The following is a 22649-nucleotide window of genomic DNA, read 5'->3' on the forward strand; positions in this document are numbered from 1 at the left end:
GGGCTTTTCAGAGAAGGTCCAGAAAATATGAGTTTCTGAGTGACAAAAGTAATTTCTTTGGGTAAGTCCTTAGAATTCAAAGCTTCTGTGTCAACTCATTCAACACAATAGCAAGTGCTGGTTTGGTGCCACCATCTTTTTTTTTTTTTTTTTTTGAGATTAAGTTTTGTTCTTGTTGCCCAGGCTGGAGTGCAGTGGCGCAATCACTGCAACCTCCGCCTCCCAGATTCAAGCGATTCTCCTGCCTAAACCTCATGAGTAGCTGGGGTTACAGACATCCACCACCAAACCCAGCTAATTTTTTGTATTTTTAGTACAGATGGGGTTTCACAATGTTGGCCAGGCTGGTCTCGAACTCTTGTCCTCAGGCGATCTAACCTCCTTGGTCTCCCAAAGTGCTGGGATTACAGGCGAGAACCACCATGCCTGGCTGTTGCCACCATCTTTTTCATATCTGACATCCCTCCTAGATCCTAAGCCTGCCTTCTTTTTTTCCTGACTCAGGATCCAGGCTACTTTTTTTTTTTTTTTTTTCTAAGAGCTCCCCAGAGAACCTTAGAAAGTTCTGGTGATGACTTGAGCTTGGAAGAACTGCAGGTACATGTTGGTGCCCAGTCACCCAACGCCACACTCCTGACAACTGCTAATAGGACTCTACGACCTTCACCACTGTGAAGGCCCTTGGCACTCTCTTCTGTGATTTCAATGAGTTCAAGAATTTGGGTGCCTTTTCTGGAATCATAGAGCTTTAGTGTCTAGGCATTTAAAAAATTACATGAGCACTTTAAGGATAAGAAATGTAATTTATTTACTTGTCATTTACTATGTGATTCAGAGCCTAGCACAGAGTGGGTGGGTCACTTAATAAATAATTGCTAAACTATTGACCAAATTAAGGAATGTTCTCATGTTTCTCCACCATGACACACTATCTCACTGAAAACCTCCAGACCGTGAGTGGACCAGATTTCAACCACAGAAATAAACTCTCTAGATTCGCTCCAGAAATATCACTTGCATGCTCCAAAAGGTTGACTAGTTATTTTATACTGGGTTTCTTTAGAGGAAGTTTGAAATGAAAGCTGCCTCTCCAATGTGCACATAGAATGAAGAGCATAGATCAAATCTTTTTTTAACTTGTGCTGATGTTTTCCTGACATGTGGGTGTAAGAGAGCCTGACCTCCTTCCTATTACCTTTAGAAGGGGTGCAGCAGAGGGTGGTCATTCAATTTCCAGGCTGGGATGACTTTCTCAAATTACACTGTGACTTGATCTCTCCTTTTCATGGGAGGTGCACTTTTACTTTCAGGACACTTACAGGATGTAGAATACAGAAATGATGACATCTGGTTCCAAGACTAAGAAATAGAAACGTGTATGACTTCCAAACCTTCTGGTATGGAGGATACTGAAAAATCTGAAGCTCCCCCCTACTCAGTTGCCTTTAATAGGAACTACGCTGACCAAAAGCTAGATTTAAAATGAGAAACTTAAACGCACCCAGTTAGACCCACCTACACAGAGACTTAAAGTGTCCATTCCGATACAGATACTAAGGGACAACTAGATGCTAATTTAGGAGGCTATCTTCCCATGACATCTGAGTTATCTAGTAAGCTTAGGTCATTTAGCTCTGGAAAGATGTCAGAAAAGAGAATGTATTATTTGAACTTTATCCATGTCCCAGGAAATAAAACCAGAGGTCTGAAACTCATCTATTTAAGGCATTTATAAGATCTTTTTGTTAGAATAGAAATCAGTTCAGTGGTGATGGTTTTAGAAATCAAAAAGAGTAGAGTGCACATGTTATCCTGTTGGGTGTCTTTAGAAGGAAGGGCGCTTATATAAGGAAGAGAAAAGACAGATGTATCTCTGGAGAGTACAATAGCACCAGAGGCTGTAGATAGAACTTTGAACTAATTGTGTCCTAGAGCTTGAAATATCACCAACATTTCTGAAAGCAAACTTTATAGATTTTTGATTTGTATTTGACTACTCAGCATGAAATGGACTGAGATTTTTCTGTTACTCTAAAAGCTAAAGAAAAAGCACATGGTTCCTATTTGCTGTTAAGGACTATTGCAGGTAATACATATTACTATTGGTATTTATATATGTTTATATTCTGAATGAGGTGTAGATTCTGGTTACATCTGGCTATTCTTAACACAATATAGAATAGTCTAGATAACATTAACTCAAAAAAGAAGAAAAGCCGGGCATGGTGGCTCACACCTGTAATCCCAGCACACTGGGAGGCTGAAGCAGGTAGATCACCTGAGGTCAGAAGTTCAAGACCAACCTCACCAACATGGTGAAACCCCGTTTCTACTAAAAACACAAAAATTAGCTACTCTAGAGGCTGAGGCAGGGGAATCACTTGAATCCAGGAGGCGGAGGTTGCAGTGAGCCGAGATCATGCCACTGCACTCCTGCCTGGGCAACAGAGTGAGACTCTGTCTCAAAAAAAAAAAGAAGAAGAAGAAAAAAACTCTTTAAAATGTTTATCACTAAATCATTACCTAAATAACAGTGTTTAACACTTAAAGAGTTGTCTCTGTCAGGCATAGACATCATTTGTTTTTTGAAAAAAATTCTTCCAACACTGGAAAATATAGCATTTAACAAATGTCATCACTCAGATTTAATCATTGAATGTTGAGATTAGCCAGAATATACTATCAGTGGTAGCATAAAGATTCCTGAGTAGGCGGTGTATATATGTTTAATAATAAAATGAAAAATGCAAATGGGAAGAAAAACAACCTTCCTAAAATCAAAATGGTAAAGAAACTCCATGCAGAGAATCTCACAGACCACTGGGAGACTGATTTTAGGAAATTCAGCCAGGAAAATAGTTTCATTTATTTTATTTATTGTCAAGCTTAATACTCCATGGTCTCCAGAGAATAATGTGCTAATTGTACATGACTGATAATATGAACTTGGTAATCAAAGAGCTGGAGGAAGTGGGGAGTCTGAGTGAGAAATTAGGGTGTAATGGCCACATATAATTGAGAGCATTCAGGAAACGTTTCTTCTGAGAGTGCAGGACTGAATATCAAGTTTGAAACTGTTGTTTAAAATGAGGCAGAAGACCACAAGAAACTCAGAATGAGAATCATCTTTCAAGACCTTTCCTGGATCACTTCTATCCCACAGCTTCACTGAGATCCATGGGGTTCTAAAGCCTGAGCAGGCCAGAACTTTGTGAGAATCCAGAAACCCCAACCTTGGGCAAGAGACAAGCCACACAAGGAAAAATTCTGGACATTTTCATAATTTGGGGATAGAAGCATTGAGGGTTACACCTCAACATTCATCTACCCATTCCTCCGGGCCCATTTAGTACTTATTATAATTGCTGTTGTTGTTTTTGTTCTTAAAACTCAGTCCTCACTACAGTCTGTTTGGGTAGGTATTTTTACAACTATTACATTTCACAGATATGGAAACTAAGCCATAATCAGGTATTTAGGTATCTGTTCAAGGTCACAGAATTAGTAGATAGGTTCAGGACTGAACCCAGCCAGTCTCATTCCCAATACACATTACTGGACCCACTCCACAATAACCTTTCTTGATGGCCTCAGGAAGATGTAATTACTTCTTTTCCTGAATTCTACCCATGTTTTGCACCTCTTGTACTCACCATATCATATGTTCACTTTAACTCTAATCATTACTTGTTGCATCCCCTCAACTAGATTATTAACTTGTTACAAGGTACAATCATCTCTATAATCACTTTGCATTGCCCCTAGGGCCTGTCTTAATGTCCCAGACGTAGTCGGTGCTCAATGGATTTTGATTATGGGACTAAATTATATGGGATGAGGGGGCTGATTTGTCCAATAATTCACACCTCTGCTCCATCTGCAAAATGAAAATCCCAGTCAAAATGGGCTCTTATCCTCTACCCCAAAGAGAAGTGATAGAAAACTGATTCAGGAGCACAGTTGAGGGCATGTTCATTCCCAGCTTATCTTCTCTCTCTACTTCCCCAGCAAAATCTAATTAAATGAAGTGACATTTCTCATTTATTTAACTCAATTGCCAGGTATTCCACAATCCACAACGTCTAAGAGATCAGAGAAATGTTGGCTAAACTCAAAATTCTACTACAGTTTTTGTAAAAATCAATGTCAGCTATAGTTTACAAATGGACATATTTTAATTTCTTATGAAATTTGGTGAAATGTGTGAGAAGGCACTACACTAACTTACAGAAGACCCAGAATGAGGATAAGCCCAGCAGCCTGGGCTGCTCAGAGGAGGAGCCAGGGTCTCCTTTAGAATCTTCTGGGCTCCCTCTTACCCATCACTGTGTTTGCCTGAGAAGTCATTAGAGTTTGTGCTCTGTATTCATAGTAGGAAATAAAGTGAAAATAAGTTCCTTTCTTCACTTTCTCCCTGTAAAACCGACTTTATCCCTTCTGCTCCAAGTCAGAACCACCTGAACAGCCCCCCTTGCCTTTAATGTAAGGACAGGAAAAAGAGGCCTCCACAAGGTTGTTCTTTGTAGTAGACCTAGCTGGACCCAACTGGAGGGTGGGTCAGCTTCTGGGCCACCGTGCAGTAAAGAAGTAAGTGCTGGAGAAGAAAGATTTTACAGACAACCTTTTGCCAGCTGGAAAATATAAAAACTAAAGAAACTTCAGTTAAACTTTAAGGTCATAATATTAGAGATTGTTGGAATTGATAGGAACCTTGACTACCTCGTATTCCAACTCCTCACATTTCAAATGATGACACTAAAACTCAGTGAGGGAACTTGTTTTGTTCAAATCCACAGAGGAAAAGAAAGAACTAACGACATGTATAATAATGTCAACAACTCTCAAAAACATTATGTCGAGCAGAAGCAGTCAGACAAAAAAGAAAGCATGCCATATTATTCCATTAAGTTCTAGAATAGACAAGACTAGGCTACAGTGATAGAAATCAGATAATGGTTAGCTGTGATGGGGGTAGGAAACTGGGCAAAAAGGAGTCCAAGAGAACCTTTGGTGGTTATGAAAATGTTCTACATCTTGACTGGGCTGATGATTGCATGGTGTAGATGACTGTCAAAACCCATCAAATTGTATAACTGAAATCTATGCATAGCGTTGTATTCAACTGCAGCTCAATTGGTTTATTTAACAGTAACTTGTGGGGCCACGTGCGGTGGCTCATGCCTATAATTCAGCACTGTGGAAGATAGAGGCAGGAGGATCGCTTGAGACCAGGAGTTCGAGACCAGCCCAGGCCACATGGCAAAACCCTGTCTCTACTAAAAATACAAAAAGCCAGGTATGGTGATGTGCGCCTGAAGTCCCAGTTACTCCAGAGGCTGACGTGGGAGGATCATTTAAGTACAGGAGGTGGAGGTTGCAGTGAGCTGAGATGCCACCACTGCACTCTAGCCTGGGCAACAGAGAGCAACCCTGTCTCAAAAACAACAAAGAACAGCAACAGAAAAAAAAAAAAAAAAGAAGAAGCTTTTGAAGTTGTTAAAGGCACTCAGGATGTGAGAGGCAGGGCTGACCCTGGGACTCTGGCCATCTGCTTCCCAGGCCAGGTCTATATGGCTCCACCCATCTCCTTCCAGTTCTTTTTCTTTCTTGATGCAAATAAACTTCTCAGAACCACATTGGGTAACCGCCTTTCACCCCCGGAGATTGGTACTGGAGGACAAATCTGAAACAGCATCATAAGAGCATGAGAGGTTTTCCATGGGGTTCACAATTAAAGCTGAGACATTAAATCATCAGCTCGGAACAACTCTGGAGGCAATCATGACTCACGCAAATTTCAAGCAAGACAAAATAATGATTATAGGTCCCCCAAGAAGGAAGCAGGGAGGAAATGAATGAGCTAAACAATATTAGGTGTCATCGGTAATTCCAGAAGTGATATGAAAGAATGAACATGCTCCCCATTTAGTTCTTTTCAAGTCTGCAAAACACCTCATCTAGTCACGTACTGTAATTATAATGTATCCCTAGGTACGGCATGTATAGCAAAAGGATGCAAGTGCAACTTAGGAAAAATAGAGCTGCTAAAATTGCCTGTGTATTAGTGCTGTAGATATAGAGAGATATATACAGTCTTTTTTGGCATCTCTGAAATTCTCTTTTAAAGCTACTGCCTTTTCTATGTGAGAAGTTAGAGCCTGTTTCTTCTGAGGCCTTCCTTGTAGAAGGGAAGGCTCTTAACAATAGTGGACTTCAATGTTCTACCAATTAAAGACAGGGCTAGGTAGAAAGCACCCTTTGGCCCAAAGGCTGTGACACAGTCTCATCCCTGCCGTTGTCACAGTGATGCTGATTACCCAGATAGCCCTTAGCTAGAAAGACTTAATGACGCACCACAAGTCTCACTTTCAGGGAGAAGAGCTGTTTTTTACGTTCAGAATTATAAAATGGGGCAAGCAAAGAATTAGCCTTGGGTTCCAGATTTCACTCTTTATTCAGAGCTTTTCTAGCAGCTTACAAATGATTATCAGCTGCAGAGAAATAACTTTACATTCTTTGGAAACGGATAGCTCTCTTTTCAATATTTTCTTATGGCCTGTTATCTCAAAACTTTACTGGTGATATATATCTTGTATTTGTCAGAAAAAAATGCTTTCTCATGAAAAGCACAATATTGAAGTCTCAGGTTTCTTGGTTATTGGAGTTCTTGGTTAATATCAGTAAACTACATTGAAAATTCTACAAAGAATATTAATATGTTTAGCTTTTGAGATCTATGCATGATTTATGGTTTGTTTGATTGTTTTCAAAGAGAACATCTTCTCGGGCTTTTAAGCTGCTTTTATTTTTTATTAAATATAGAAGGTTCTTTGTGGTTCACGTATCTCGCAAAAGAGTCTTATTTAGTACTGTGCAACCCTCAGCTAACTCACTAGTGCGCTGAATGTGGGAAGTGAATTCCAAAATATTTAAAACAAAGATACTCCATCCCTGAAAATTAGTCTGAACATTCATTCAAGTACTTCCCAAATAACTGAGTATAATGGGAAATAAATAATACGAGGTCTTTGTCATGAGGATTCATACCAGTTGGGAAAAAACCTCAGAGAAACCAGTGGATATCACATGTTAAGGCCTCTTCTCAAAGGAAGAAGCAGATTTAGAAATTAGTACTAATTTTTGGTCAGTCTGATTTATTATCTTAGACACTTGTGTCTCATTTTCAACCAACCGAAGTATCAAAGTAAGTAATGACAACTTTCATATCCTTTATTTCTAGGTAACATAATGTCCTGAGGCCTGGAGTGTTCCCTAAGCTCAAATTTAAGTATATTAAGGGGGAATTGTTCATTGGTCTATGGTACATACTTACAGTGCCTTTACATTTTATTTTAATCATTTGTACTAATTGACAGACTATATCCCTTGGAAACCCTGAAAAATCTACTAATAGGCAATTGCTTTATATATTGCCAGGAGCATTTGCATTTCTAAACCTTTAATCTCATCAGATAGTTAATATTTCTCTTGCTGTTTAACAATGGAGAGAAATTTGACTGCCATTATGCTGTTTACAGCTTTTGCCCAAAAAAGTAAAAGACCATGTCTGTGTTACTACCAGCAAAGAGCAATCTGACAATTACAGTTTGATTAGTTATCATAATAGTAGCAGTAATAAGGGCATATGACCTGACTCTTGTCTCTGCTAAAAATTACTTTTAGGGCCTTGGAAAAGTCATTTAACTTCTCTGAGACTCAATTTTCTAATCTATAACCTGGAGATAAGAACATCTGGCCAACTACAAGAATGCTGTACATTTTAAATGTGATAATACTTTCAGAACAATTAAATTTGTTGCTGTACTCCAGAGGCCCACAAGTTACACTCCAGTTATCCATGTTGGCATCATCTCTATCATCATCATCACCTGGGCAGGCATTGTAAGTAGCGGCTTAGTAAAATGTGTCTAAAGGGCTGCCTAAAATGTATCACAATGTGGGTGGTTTACAGCAGAAATTCATTCTCTCCATAAGAGAAGAATTAATCACAACCCCTGGAGGCCAGAAGTGTGAAATCAAGGTGTCAGCTTCATCACTCTCCCCCCAAAGGCTCTAGGAGTGAATCCTTCCTCGACTTTTCCAGTTCCTGGTGATTCCTTGGTTTGTGGAAACATAACTCCAATTTCTGCCTTCATCTGCATTTAGCCTTATTCTCTGTGTATCCAAATCTCCCTTTCCTTTCTCTTTTAAAGCCATCAGGCATTGGATTTAAGGCTCACTGTAGATTTAGGGTGATTTCATCTGGAGAGTCTTAACTGATTACATCTACAAAGACCATATTTACATCTAAGGTCACATTCTGAGGCTCTGGGGGGAACCTGAATTTTGGAAAGACATTATTCAGCCCACTATACATACCAAGTACTAGCTCCAATAAAATGGCAAAGACTCGGGCGACGAGGCGGGCGCCTGTAGTCCCAGCTACTCGGGAGGCTGAGGCAGGAGAATGGCGTGAACCCGGGAGGCGGAGCTTGCAGTGAGCTGAGATCCGGCCACTGCACTCCAGCCTTGGCGACAGAGCGAGACTCCGTCTCAAAAAAAAAAAAAAAAAAAAAAAAATGGCAAAGACTATCTGGAAACCTGCTTTGAGAACAATTTTAAAGCTAAATTTAGGATGAGCTGCAAAGAGTGCCAGGATCGCAAGCAAGGGCATGGAAAGTGGACCCATATTTGTCATGTTCTTGTCATCACTAATCACTAATCCACGAGAGAACTTAAGATTGAGAAAAGATTTGTCAGTGTACAAGGTCACTCAGTGGCAAAGTTGCAAGAGGATTAAAATCTCCTGACTCACAATTCAGTGCTCTTTACACCACACAGTTTAATAATCTTTTTTCTTATGAGCACTTCTTTAGATATTATTACTAAAAATATAAATCTGATACCTCTATAATTACTGGCACCTGAATACTTGCATTTATTTAATTGGTCAGATTGCAATAGTTAAATACATTTGGCTGACTCACATTTTCAACTATGGTAGAGTAACTGTTATCACACTAACCTTCCATCTGAAAGCAAAATAAAATCTGGATATTATTAAATTTAAAGCAAAAATATTTGAAATACTTAAAAGCTTTGAAGAGTTAGTGTAGTTGATGTTGATGTATACTATTATCAGAAGGAGTATACTTTAATGAAAAAAATAATACCAGGGAAAAGAAAAACATTTCGTGATGAATAAAAGTTGATACAAAGGGCCAAATGAATGGAAATAAATTTTTAAAATTTATATTTGTAAGTATCTAATAATATACTTTGAGTATATAAAGCCAAAAAATATACAGAAAAAGGGATACATAGGCAAATCCATATTTATAGTTAAAGGTTTTCAACTACCTGTTTCTCCTGGGTAGAATATGCAGACAGAATATAAGTAAGGAAACATCAGCAAGATGGCTGACTAGTGGTGCCTGGCATTTGTTGCTCTCACAAAAAAGAAACAAAATAATAAATAAACAACTGAAACTTGATTGGAGTGTCTGAAGGAGAGTGTTGAAGTACAGCAAAAAATGGGCAAAATCCTTGTGGAGTACAAAAGCCCAGGATAGCAGCATAGAGAGGGAAATGTGGCGCCCACCTCTGTTACCCTGTCTTCTCCATCACGTTTGGCTCAGAGTCAAAAAGGACTTTCCCATGTGGAGAAAAGATAGGCAGAAGGGCCTTCACCAGCCCACATCATCACTGCAGACACCTGTAGTTCTTACTACAGGGGAACCCCAAAGTCCTCACAAGTCCTGAGCCCAGTTTAGGAGATGCTTAGAATTTATGTGGCTACATTATCCAAAGTAGGAGCCCACATTGTGTACTGACCATAACCCCATCATCCAAGCTGTTGCAGCATGGCATTGTTTTGAAATCAAAGTCACTGCTGGAGTAATCGTGCTCTGGGGAGCTGATCGCCACTGTGCCTTTCTAGACTTGGGACTCTGCTGTCGTTTCACCAAGCTCTCTTGAGTGACTGCAACATGACCACCCTGGCTGCTCAAAGCTGAGGCTCAGAAATGGCCACGACTCTAATTTTGCACAGCAGGGAAGTCAACCTCAGGCTGTCCAAACCAAACAGCTCAGCAAACCTGACCCCAGGTAATCTTCCCTAGCACCATTGGCTGGAGAAACAGCCTGTCAGACATGTCTCTGAATTGCTGAGTCACTGTAAGCCACGCACCCAGCCAGAGAAACAGCATTGCAGACTCACCCCAAGTAGACACACCCCTGAGAAGCCCAAGCCACCAAACTCCTATACCCCGGGTTGGAGAAACAGCTCAAAAGCCTCATCCCAAGAGAGTCAATTCCAGAGTAAGCTGACCCACCAAGTGCATGGCCATGTCCCCAGACTGAGAACCAGTTCAGTAAGCTCACCTTCAGCAAAGCCACACCACTGCCACAACAAACTCCTACAGCTGAGGTCACTGAGGCATTTACAACATCACTAATATGAATTACAGTTGGAGAAACTATACAAAAACTATACTACTGTGTTTACCTGGAATCAAAGTCAGTACACTCTACTGAGACCCTGGGATCCATCTACAGGAAAAAATTTTTTCTATGAAAGCTGTTCCATAAAATTGGAAGAGGTGACTATTTTACTGAATGCACAGTTATCAATGTAGAGACATAAAAAACATGAAAAGTGAAGGAAACATGACACCTCTGAAGAAGAATAGTAATTCCCCAGTAATTGAACCATAAAAAAGGAAATTACAAAATGCCAGAAAAGGAATTCAAAATAAAAATCTTAAGGAAACTCAGTGAGATACAAGAGAATACAGATAGACAATTCAAGGAAATTGGAAAAGCAATTCATGATCAGAATGAGAAATTCAACAAAAATTTAGATACCTCAGAAAAGATAACCAAAAAAATCTTGGCAATGACAAATTCAATGAATGAAATAAAAAGTACAATCAAGAATGTAAAAAAACAGACTAGCTCAAGTAGAAGAAATAATTTCTAAGCTTGAAGACAGGCCTTTTGAAATAACTCAGGCAGACAAAATAGAAAAATAATAAAGAATAAAAAAGCCTAAAAATGTATGGGAACTCCACCTATATAAAAGAAACAAGTTTTAATGTTCTACAAAAATGTATTGTATATTTTCAAATAGGTAGAAGAGAGGATTGTAAATGTTCCCAACATAAAGAAATGATAAATGTTTGAGATGATGAATTTGCTAATTATAAATACATACCAAAATATCACACTAGGTCCCATAAATATGTACAATTATGTACCAATTATAAACAATAATACATTTTAATTATTATTTAATTTAGCAATTAATTTTAACAATGAAATTATTAAATAATAAAATTTATTATAGTATCCCAAAATAACAAATTCTTAGGACTAAATCTAAATAAAGATGTTTAAGACCTCTACAAAACATTATTGAAAGAATTAAAGAAGATATAAACAAACGCTGGTATACACCATGATTATGGATTAGAAAACTTAGTATTTTCAAGGAATTTTTGAGGAAGTTGACAAGCTGATTCTAAAAATTATAGGGAAACACAAAGAGGAAAGAACAGTGAAGACAGTCTTGAATAAGAAGATACAATTAGAAGATTTACTCTATCAGATATCAAGACACTATAAAACTATAGGAAATAAGTAATGGGACATTAGCATAAAAAGAAATATAACACTGAGATAGAATATACAGACAGACACACATGTACACATATATGTAAATCACTTGATTTACAAAAAAGCTCTCTGATGGTCTTTTCAGTAAATAGTATTGGATTAATTGGTATCTGTATAAAAAAAATCACGAAACTTGATCTCTCCTTCACACTATGCATAAAATTAACACTAGGCATATCAAAGACCTATATTTGTAAGGAAAAACAACATAATATCATAGGAGATTATCTTAACGACCTCAGGATAAGCACAGAATTCTTAAATAGCACTCAAAAACTTTAAGCATAAAAAAAGACTGATAAATTAGACTTCCTTAAAAATTAGACACTTCTACAACTTCGTAAGAAAACAATTTGATTTTTGTAAACATGCAAAAGAATTGAACATTTATCATTTATTTTCTCTCTTTCAGTCTCTCTCTCTCACACAAGCATGCCCGCACATGATATGCAAATTAAGTCTGAGGGCAGATAAAACAGGCATATGAAACAAGACAGTATAATTATTTTCTTCACCTTTCTTTAATTTTACACTTCATAAAGAGAGCAGCTTTGTGCTTTTGAGTTAGGAATGAATAACATCTTATTGATAGGAAAGAAGGCAGCACTGTAAGAGATGTTCCATTCTGAAGTCTTGCCTATTTAAATCACTTCAAGGAAGTGGTACCCTCTTTTCAAAATTCACATGCTGCTCTCTATTGGCTCTCGTTCCAAGCCTAAGTTCATGGTAATTGAATGACATAGAGTAAGTAGAGACATAAGTCAGATACCACTGTGATCAGTGCTGGCCCTGCCATCTGCTGTCAGGGTGATAGGGGGCAAGTCACTTAACCTCTCTGAGCATTAGTTTTCTCATGTAAGACATCGGGTCAATAATATTAATATTTATCTCAAGGGTAGTTAAGGGAATTAAATGAGAAAATAGATGTGAAAATACCTAGCACAGATTCTAGCCCATGAAGTTATATATGTACAGAACAGAGAAGAGAGACATTTTTCTGAATCTGGAAGTGCTATCTGTATTAGTTATTTACATAATTCATAACATGTAAAGTCATCATTGTTTATCTTTTTCTATGTATTGAGCGATGAATACATGCTCCCAAAAAGTTATCTTTTTTGTTGCAGGTATTTGTTGTCTGTCTGCACATCAGATATAGGTTAATTCAAATGTATATGGTGCCTGTAGCAAAATGTTACTTAGAGAAATGATGAAAACAGCTTGGGGGGATGAGCAGTATCCGGTAATCAATACAAGAACTCTAGTATTCCATAACAAATCAAGGAAAATCTTCTTTTTGAAGAATTATCCTGATAAGAGTCCTCCGGGTGGACCAGAGTAATGCAAGCCATGGAATTGGCTTTGACTCACAAGGCAGAATATTGAGAAAACTGAGAGCCAGTAACTAACTCTGGATTTAAATTTTCTCACCTGAGCCAGACGTGCTGTGATGTACGTCTTTACAATATCTTTGTGAAACAATTTCTTTCCTTGTAATGCTCCATTTCATTTTCCTGCTTAGGAAATTGTTACTCATCTTTTGAAATCACATATTCATTTAATCAAACAAGTGTATAAAGACCCTAAAATATATCTGGTGCTGTGCTAGGATACAAGGATACTGCGTTGAGCAAAATCAGACCATAACCTCATCCTTATGCACTCAGCCTCTGCACTAGTGTCCTCTAAAGCTTGCCCTGGATTACTCCCTGCCCCATGCTTAAAGCTCCGGGTGCACACGTGGCTTTAGAGAACAATCTATGGGTTTACACATCTGTTTCCTCAGCCTGGCAGGGGGAAGAGGAAGGACTCAATATATTCATCTTCTTTTTTTTTTTTTTTTTTTTTTTGATACGAAGTCTTGCTCTGTTGCCCAGGCTGGAGTGCTGGAGTGCAGTGGCCTGATCTTGGTTCACTGCAATCTCCGCCTCCTGGGTTCAAGAGACTCTCCTGCCTCAGCCTCCTGCGTAGCTGAGACTACAGGCACATGTCACCACGCCCGGCTCATTTTTGTATTTTTAGTAGATATGGGGTTTCACCGTGTTGGCCAGGATGGTCTCTATCTCCTGACCTTGTGATCTGCCCACCTTGGCCTCCCAAAATGCTGGCGTTACAGGTGTGAGCCACTGTGCCCAGCCTATTCGTCTTTTCTTCCCTAGTGCACAGCTTGGAGTATGACACATAGTGGGCTCTCGATAAATGTTTGTTAAATCAACATTCCTAATTCATGAGGTGTTGACACAGTCCAATCTGTTAAATGATCCTCCTAATGAATATTAGAGAAATGAAAACGATTATGCTCAGGAAAATTATATCTTTTTGAGACATTCTTAGCTTTTTTCATATTTTATTAGCGTTTTATTAACAGTCGTAGCAGCTGGTTTAAAAATGTACAGTGGTTTTTAAAGAGCTGCATAGTATAAATAGAGGTGAAATGGTGCCTGGTGAGCCTTTCTTAGCTGAAAATTATGAGAATCTTTGAAAAATGGAATAAGTTTCCATTCACCTGGAAATAGTTATGTATATAAATGACTTAATATCCTGGGGGATTTGTTATGTTTCTATAATAATCAACAATATTCATCCAGAAAGGGAAAGTGGTAGAAGACATTCATAGAATTTGTCACCAAAGTTTGGTACATCCTACAAATAAGAAGAATATTATTGATTTTAAAACACTTAGCATAGATTTTAATATGCCCTAATCTCATAAAAGTATGCTAAACTGTCCTTGAAAAAATGAAAAAAGGAGAAGATTCTTATTGCTCATGCCAAATAAAGGGAAGAAGCCATTCTTCAAGTAAGCATAAATATCATGCGAACTTTGAAGCAAAAGAGATATAATTTCCACTCTACTTATTTAGAAATAAATGAAATGTTGAGCCTTTAGTCATCTTACTAAAAATTACATCGAAGAAACTGAAGAGTGAAAGCACAAAAGTACCTACTTGGTCTGGTGTTTAGATCCTTTCAGATGGGCATGATACTGTTCTATTGAGTTTAGGGAGACACTGCAGATGGTACATCTGTAATTGCGCCTCAGACCTGTGGACAACAGACAGACCTGGTTAGCTGCATCCAGTCGTCAACCATCTGAATGAATCCTAGCATCTCCAGAAGTTCAGGGACAGAGTATCTGAGAGCCTGGTCTGTCCCACCAACACTTCAATCCTTCCTTGCAGAACACAGCCAACAGGTCTCTTAGCAGAGAAGTAATTATGAATATGTTAGAAGCAGCTTATTTCATTTCTGGATGGCTTAAATTATTATAGTGTCCTTCTTTGAATTGAGTTAAGGTGTTTCTGGACATTTTATACTCAAACAAAAATGTATTCTATTTTTCTCTAGAGCATATAGACATAATAGCTCTCATCTCTGCAGTGAAAATTGAGACTCCAGAGAAAAAGTCTATCCTAATTCCTTTCCATTCTACTCCAATGACAGTATTAAAAATTTTACTTTAGGCATCATTCATTTAGGTGTTTCTTCTAGGATTATTTTATAAAATGTAAATGCCAGGAGGAAAATAATACATCCATCTGATTCATGTGAAGTCTTACTTTCCACCAGAATTTAGAAGACAATCTATTCATTCACTTTTTCATTCATTTAATGAATTCACTAATACAGTATCAACTTTGGGCCAGGTACTAGAGATTCCAATATGGATAAGATGCTCTTTGCTTTCAGAAGTTTAGTAAAAATCTTGACTAATCTAGAGCCAATTTATGTTAGAAAGCAGCTTTAACCAAATAGCTTTAAACGTTTGCCACAGAGTTGAGACTTATAATGAAACATATTCCTTCAGCTAGTATGTCCCTTCAGAATAGAGAGAAAAGTAAAGTCAGTCATGATCTGAAACTTTGGATTTTAATTCTGACTCCAGTCATTTCTAGTTTTGTGATCTGGAGGAAGTTACGAAGCTTCTTTCTAGCCTGTTTCTTCACCTACAAGACGAAGACAAGGCTGATCACATCACTAGGTGTTGTAAGAACTAGGTGAAAAAGATATGAAAATGGCCGGTAATCCTAATGATTTGGGAGGCCGAGGCAGGAGGATAGCTTGAAGTCAGGAGTTCAAGACCAACCTGGGCCACATAGCAATATCTGGTCTCAAAAAATTTTAAAAAGTTAGGCATGATGGCACATACCTGTAGTCCTAGCTACTCAGGAGGCTGAGAGCCCAGTTCAAGATTACAGTGAGCTATGATAGTGCTACTGCCTGCCTGGATGACAGCCTAGATGACAGAGTGAAACCCTGTCTCAAAACAAAAGAGATATATATAAAAAACAATGTTTAGCAAATGAGTACAAAATTCTGTTCTAGCATTGTAAATGCCAGGACTGAAAGCTGTAGCATTTGTTTTTATCAATGCATAGTATTTAATTTCTAAGAGACAAAGTTATTCCTCTTTTCCTGAAAAGAAAATAATGCACTGTGCTGGGACAGCTTTGCAACTTGCCACCTGGATAACTTTATGCAAATTATTTGACCCCTCTGGACTTCTGTTTTCTTATAGCATTGTGGGGAGGGCTGAGTGAGACGTGGCGTGTATGTGAGAGCGCCCAGCACATAACAAGAGATCAACATGGGCTCGCTAATTTTACTATTTTGAAGAGATGTTAAAATGGAAACACTTTCTGTTTGAGTGTCCCAGTTGAAGCCCTACTGGGAAGTCCTAGACACAGATGATAACTATATCCACATTACCAAAATGAGGTCAGAGAGCATCAGTGCAGAACATCCAGGGGAAGTAGTCACGAACCTGTGCTGACCACTCACCACCAGTATAAAGAAGAGACTGAAGAAGAAAGAAAGAAATGGGTAGAGACTTTCTTAAGAGAGACTTATATTGTACCGTGAGTTCCATGTGGGACCATGGAGTTCTCCCTCACCGTAAGCCTGTGGAGAAGGGATTGCGCAGAATTACCTAGAGGGCTTGAGGAGTATCTTCTTGTTACTTGGGACGTGGTAGGTTGAACTCTGACATCACCTGCAAGACCCAAAGGGCTAGAGACTGTGGTTTGTTATCTTCTCTGGTGGCAAAGTATAAAAGGTGATAGAGTTGGGCATGACCTGTGTTCTCAAAGCTTGTCAGAAGAAAGGATACGTGAACGCTTCCCACAGACTATGTGTACCCTGTATGAAAGAAGCTGATTTAATGACTTCTTAGATACTACCCGAAAGGGCTGCCTGAATTTGAGGACAATGAGACTTCAGCAGAAAGGTGCTGGAAGTGTTCACCTGGTTATCTAGGTGCTTAAAGTGATCCCAGAGGAGCTACTTAGCCCGCATTAAGTAATGACGAGTCCCTGAAAAACGCCATGAAATTGTAAACCAAAAGGTATCTGAGACAGGTCTCAATCAATTTCAATTTAGATAATTTATTTTCCCAAGGTTAAGGACACATCTCTGACACAGGCTCAGGAGGTCCTGAGGACATGTGCCCAAAGTGGTCAGGGTACAGCTTGCTCCTGTACATTTTAGGGGGCCACGAGACATCAATCAATATGTGTAAGAGGTACCTTGTTTGGTTAGGTAAGGTGGGACAACTCGAGGCGGGGGCTTCCAGGTCATGAGTAGAAAATAGACAAAAGGTTGCATTCTTTTGAGTCCTTAATCAGCCTCCCACTAAATACAGAATTTAGTCTGGCTCAGTGAATGTGCATTTTACATCAACAATAGGGTAGAGGAAACAATCACATGCATTTGTCTCAGGTGAGCCTCAGATGGATGACTTTGAATTCTGTCTGCCCTTTGTCCACAAGGAATTTCCTCATGGGAAAATTGTGAGGGAGGTATGTAGCTTTTGAAATTTGTAGGTATCATATGTAGGAAGAAAATGGGAGGCAGGTTTCCCAGCTTGACATTTCCCTTGGCTTTAGTGATTTTGGGGTCCTGAGTTTATTTTCCTTTCACAAAAGCATCCTGAGGAGAATCGACTCGTACTTCCTGCCCAGTCAAGCAGTATCCATGCTAGCTTTGCACAGGATCTACCAAGTAAACTTCCATTTCCCTTGCTAGACTTCCACCTGCATCCATCAGCCCTGGAGGAACCAGGGCGACATACTGAGGTAAAAGAAGAAAAGAAAAAGCTCCAGGCAGAACAAAGGGAGAAGCCTCCCGCACTCTCTTTTCCTGTGTTAAGTAGACAGCCCCAAGCAGGACTGAGCTGGAAGTGGGTACAACTAACTTTTAATACATTTTGGAAATATTTAAAAATTACTGCTCTACCATGGATATATTAATTAAGGAAATACAGAATTTATGTATTTAAAAGTAAGCAAAGGACTCTTTACTACTTAAAAATAAGTGAAAATTCATGAAACTTGCCCTAGTTTCTATCTAAAAGTTTGGAAAAAATAACCCCACAGAGACTATTTGGATGAGCAAATGGAGGACAGAAATAAAGGTTTGTTTGTTTGTTTGTTTGTTTGTTTTGACATGGAGTCTAGCTCTGTCACCCAGGCTGGACCGCAGCGACACGATCTCAGCTCACTACAATCTCCACCTCCCGAGTTCAAGCAATTCTCTTGCCTCAGCCTCTCCAAGAAGCTGGGGTTACAGGCAAGTGCCACCGCGTCCGGCTAATTTCATATTTTTAGTAGAGATGGAGTTTCACCATGTTGGCCAGGCTGGTCTCGAACGCCTGATCTCAAGTGATCCACCTGCCTTGGGCTCCCAAAGTGCTGGGATTACAGGCGTGAGCTGCCGTGCCAGGCCTAAAGTTCCTTTCCGATTGCATCAAATCCAATGAGTCCTGCTCACTGAATGTCACTGTCCTTAGAACTGCCCACGTCTACAATCTGAACAAAGAGTAGAGTTTCCTGGAGATGTTCACATTCCTATGGCCCAGTGAGCATTTCAGAGAGACCTATTTGAAATGTATGTAGTCAGCTGGGTGGGTTGGCATGAGAACTAGCTTTGTTTTTTTTTTTTGTTTCAATCACATAATCAGGTACTGACTTACCTAATTGTTCAATTAAGAGTCCATTTAATTATGAGGAAAGAACAGTGAAACCACAAGTATCTAGGATCTTCTTAGGAAGCAACCTAAGAGACTGACAACTTTTCAGGTACAAACTGCCAGTTCAGAGATAAAACAGACAAATGTTGAAACCTATTTTCTCAAATAGTGACTCTCAAACTTCAGAGGATGGATGCATCCTCCAGAGATCATGATAAAATCCAGATCCCCAGGCACAACTTCTGGAGATTCTGATACTCTAAGCTCTGGTTTGGGGCTTGGAAATGTACACGAAGTTTCATATCGTAACCCCCAGTCTCACCATACACCTGCACTCTACAAATAATTCTCCCATAAAAATCATATTGCTTTTGGGAACTTAAATTTGTCAGAACAATACTAGACCTTAAAAAAAAGCTATTCCATAAAAAAAGTGCTATAGCTATACTGCCTTTCCATTTCACAGGTATTCATGATTCAGTAAGATTACTATGGTCCCCAAACCCAGAGGCTGTATGTTATCACTACCAGTGTGTGAGTTTTTAAATGCTTATCCAGGGCTGACCCATTCCCCTCTTCTATGCACAGAATCAGAATACTAACACCAGCTTCAGGGTTTATTCCTTCCAGAGCTCTCCATTAATCTTGTCATAATAAATGCGAACTACTATTTTATATGGGTCCTCTTCAGGCCACAGGCTAATCAAAGGTCTCACCATAACAAATAGAGGTTCAACTTACAATAGGCATAAATATTTATGTTTAAAAATGGGCATTTTTAAGAACTCCAACAAATCTAAAAAATATTCTGATCTGTCGCTTTCCATAACAGTTCTCATGCTCTGCAGCCAGAGGCGTGGGCAGGAATTATTTGGCACTTTATTGCCATGCAAACTACAGGGATTATAAATTGGAAAGACAGCGCATATAAACAAGAACAAAGACAGAGAAGGGGCAGAGGAGTCCTCCCCCACACATGACACAGTGTCCTTGGTGGGAACTGTGCTTTATTAATGCACAGTTGAAATTCTAATTACTTTGGAATTATATGAGCCTTCTTTTCCTTAGAGAAGTAGAACATCTTATTAAACCAAAAAAATGCTAACTTCCTTATTCAATTCATTTTCAGCACACCACCATATTAAGAGTATCCTAAAATTTCTGCAGACCTAAAGGCTATTTCTGCAGGTTTGCCTAATATGTGTTAGAAAAATATAGTTCCTACCTGCAAGGACCTGTCAGACAATCCAGTTGGAGACAGAAAACAGATATAGAAGTAGCAACAATCCAAGGTAGACCATTAAAAATATCACAATGAGGATGAAGTGAAATGTTATAGGCGTTAGAGGATGAGAGGAGATTGTTTCTAACTCAGAGGATCTGGAAAAGCTCCTTGATGATGCATCACTTTTGTATTTATATTTCCTAGCACAATGTTTGTAAAACATATGGTCCTGGAGACTTTAGCAGCATGTGACTACTCAATATGTCTTTTCAAGTCTAGCAAAGCTAGAAGTCCCTATGACTTCAATTGTACCCATTCTATATTAGAGAAATATCATTGAGCCTTTATTGTGGTGTGAGACATTTTGCTGAATGCTATAAATATAGGAGAGAAGAAGACAAGGTACATTTTTTTATGGAGCTAATCAGGGGAAAAGACAAGAAACAAAAAATTTTTTAATTTGTTTACAATTTATAATTAAAGATTGTTAAAGTGTTGCACAGGATGTAAGCAGGATAATGAAGGAGAAAGTAAGTGGGAAGAAGAGTGATTTTGGATAGCATGGTCAACAGAGTTCTCGGAGAAGTGTGAAATGGAACCAGATAATGTTGATTAGCCTGAGATGGGAAGAGGAGGATAAAGAGCTGTCCAGGGGCAGCAAATAGCAAGCATAGAGGCCCAGAGTGGAAATGGGCCTGAACTGCTCAAGGAACCAAGGTGATTTAAAAGAAAAAAAAAGAAACAGAAAACACCTGTCTACTTAGAATTATATTTCCAGCAAAAATATTCTTCAAAATTGAAGGTAGGCCAAGAATATTCTCAATGAACAAAAAATGAAATGAATAGTTAACCAGCAAACCAGTACTACAGAAATGCCATATAGAGGTCTTCTGGTAAAGGGGAATTGATACCAGACTTAGACTCAGATCTATGGGGAAAAAAAGAGAAAAATCTCAGAAATTATTCATATGTGGGTATCTACCTTTTAAAATTTCTCTTGATTTATCTGAAGGAAGCAAACAATTTAAGCAAAAATTAAAACACTGTATTGTGTATTATGCTGTTTATAATGTATGGTCATGTAAAATATATGACAACAGTAGCTCAAGAATGGGTCAGAGTAGAACAATATTGTTGAAAGACTATTATATTTTATATGAAATGGAGCAGTGATAATTTAAGGCTATATACTGTAATCTCTTAGAACAACAAATAAACAAATACAAAGAAAGCAAGCTAAAAAATACAGAGAAAATAAAATAGATTAATAAAAAGTATTTGATTAAGCCAAAATAAGGCAGAAAAGAAGGAATAGCAAAACAGAAAATGGAAGAAACAAATAGAAAACAAATAGCAAAATTATAGAGCTAAAGTCAACCATATTAATAATTACATTACATATAAATGAATTAAATAGTCAAAAGGTCAAAACTATCAGACTAGATAAAAAGTAAGATCAAATATACACTGAATTCAAAGGATGCACTTTGAACACTTACAGGTTGAAAGTAAAAGGACAGAAAAAGACATCCTATGAAAATAAGTTTAAGAAAGTAGAAGTGTCTATATTAATATCAGACAAAATAGATACCACGACAAGACCTTTTACCAGAGATTAAGAAAACATTTTATAATGTTAAAGGAAGAAATTAATCAGGAGAACCTAATAGTTTTAAATACAACTTAGCCAATAACAAAGCTTAAGAACACCTTGCAACATGCATCAATAATAACATTGATTATAGATTTAAATGTGAAAACCAAAACTATAAAAACATAGAAACAGGAAATATCCTCTAGAAAAACATAAAATAATATCTTCATGAAATTACAACAGGCACAGATTTCTTAGGAAACAAAATGTATTCACCATTACAAAGTGATAAATTAGATTTTATAAAGAGCAAAAGCTTCTGCCTATAAAAGACATCCTTAGGAAAACAAAAAGATAAGACAGTGCCTGGGGAAAAATATTTATAATACGTGTATCTGATACAGGACTTGTATCCAGAATATATAATTAACTCCTACAACTCAATAATAAAAAGACAATCTAATTTTTTAAAGGGCAAAATAATTTATTAGGTATGTCATAAAAGAAGACATAAAAATGACCAATAAGCATATGAAAAGGTGCTCAACATCATTTGTCATCAGGGAAATGCAAATTAAAAGAAGAATTAAATACTATTGCATACCCACTATGAATGCTAACATCAAATTAAAACAATATCAAATGTAAGTGACCGTATGGAACAACTAAAATTTGGCACATTCCTGAGGGGATTGCGGAATGGGACAAATAATTCCGAAAACAGATTGATAGTACTTAATAAAGTTAAACATATATCTACCTTATGACAAGAAATGTCTAGCAGTAGAAATTCTACTCCTAGATACTTACCTAAAAGGAGCAAATGCTTAGTATTAAAAAAAGATTTTTACAAGAATGTTTCTAGCAACTTTATTCACAATAGCCAAAACCTCAAAACAACCCCAATGCCCATCAACACAAGAATTGATGAACGAGATATGGTGTATTCATGCAATGAAATAACACTTGGAAATTTTTAAAAAAATCTATTGATTAATGGAACAACATAACCAAATCTCAGAAACATAATGTGTAGATATAGAAGTCAGACACAAAAAAGCACATACTGTATGATGCCATTCATAGAAAGCTCAAGAACAGCAAAGCTCTTCTGTATTAATAGATTTCAGAATCATGTTGCCTAAAAAGTGGTAGAAATTGACTGGAATCAGATAAAAGGGAATTTT

At 38.0% G+C, this 22649-nt stretch overlaps 1 protein-coding gene across 1 annotated transcript in view; it reads right to left on the reverse strand.

The window, feature by feature from the left end:
- ZMAT4 (zinc finger matrin-type 4) overlaps nt 1-22649 on the reverse strand; it is a 382122-nt gene that overhangs the window by 36580 nt on the left and 322893 nt on the right. Inside the window, exon 6 of the mRNA XM_033232049.1 lies at nt 14625-14721. Within this exon, the coding sequence (XP_033087940.1) occupies nt 14625-14721 (97 nt within the window). The remainder of the gene's footprint in view (nt 1-14624; nt 14722-22649) is intronic.

This window comes from Trachypithecus francoisi, unplaced genomic scaffold (assembly GCF_009764315.1).
Source record: "Trachypithecus francoisi isolate TF-2019V2 unplaced genomic scaffold, Tfra_2.0 Contig01440, whole genome shotgun sequence".
NCBI classification, from domain to species: domain Eukaryota; kingdom Metazoa; phylum Chordata; class Mammalia; order Primates; family Cercopithecidae; genus Trachypithecus; species Trachypithecus francoisi.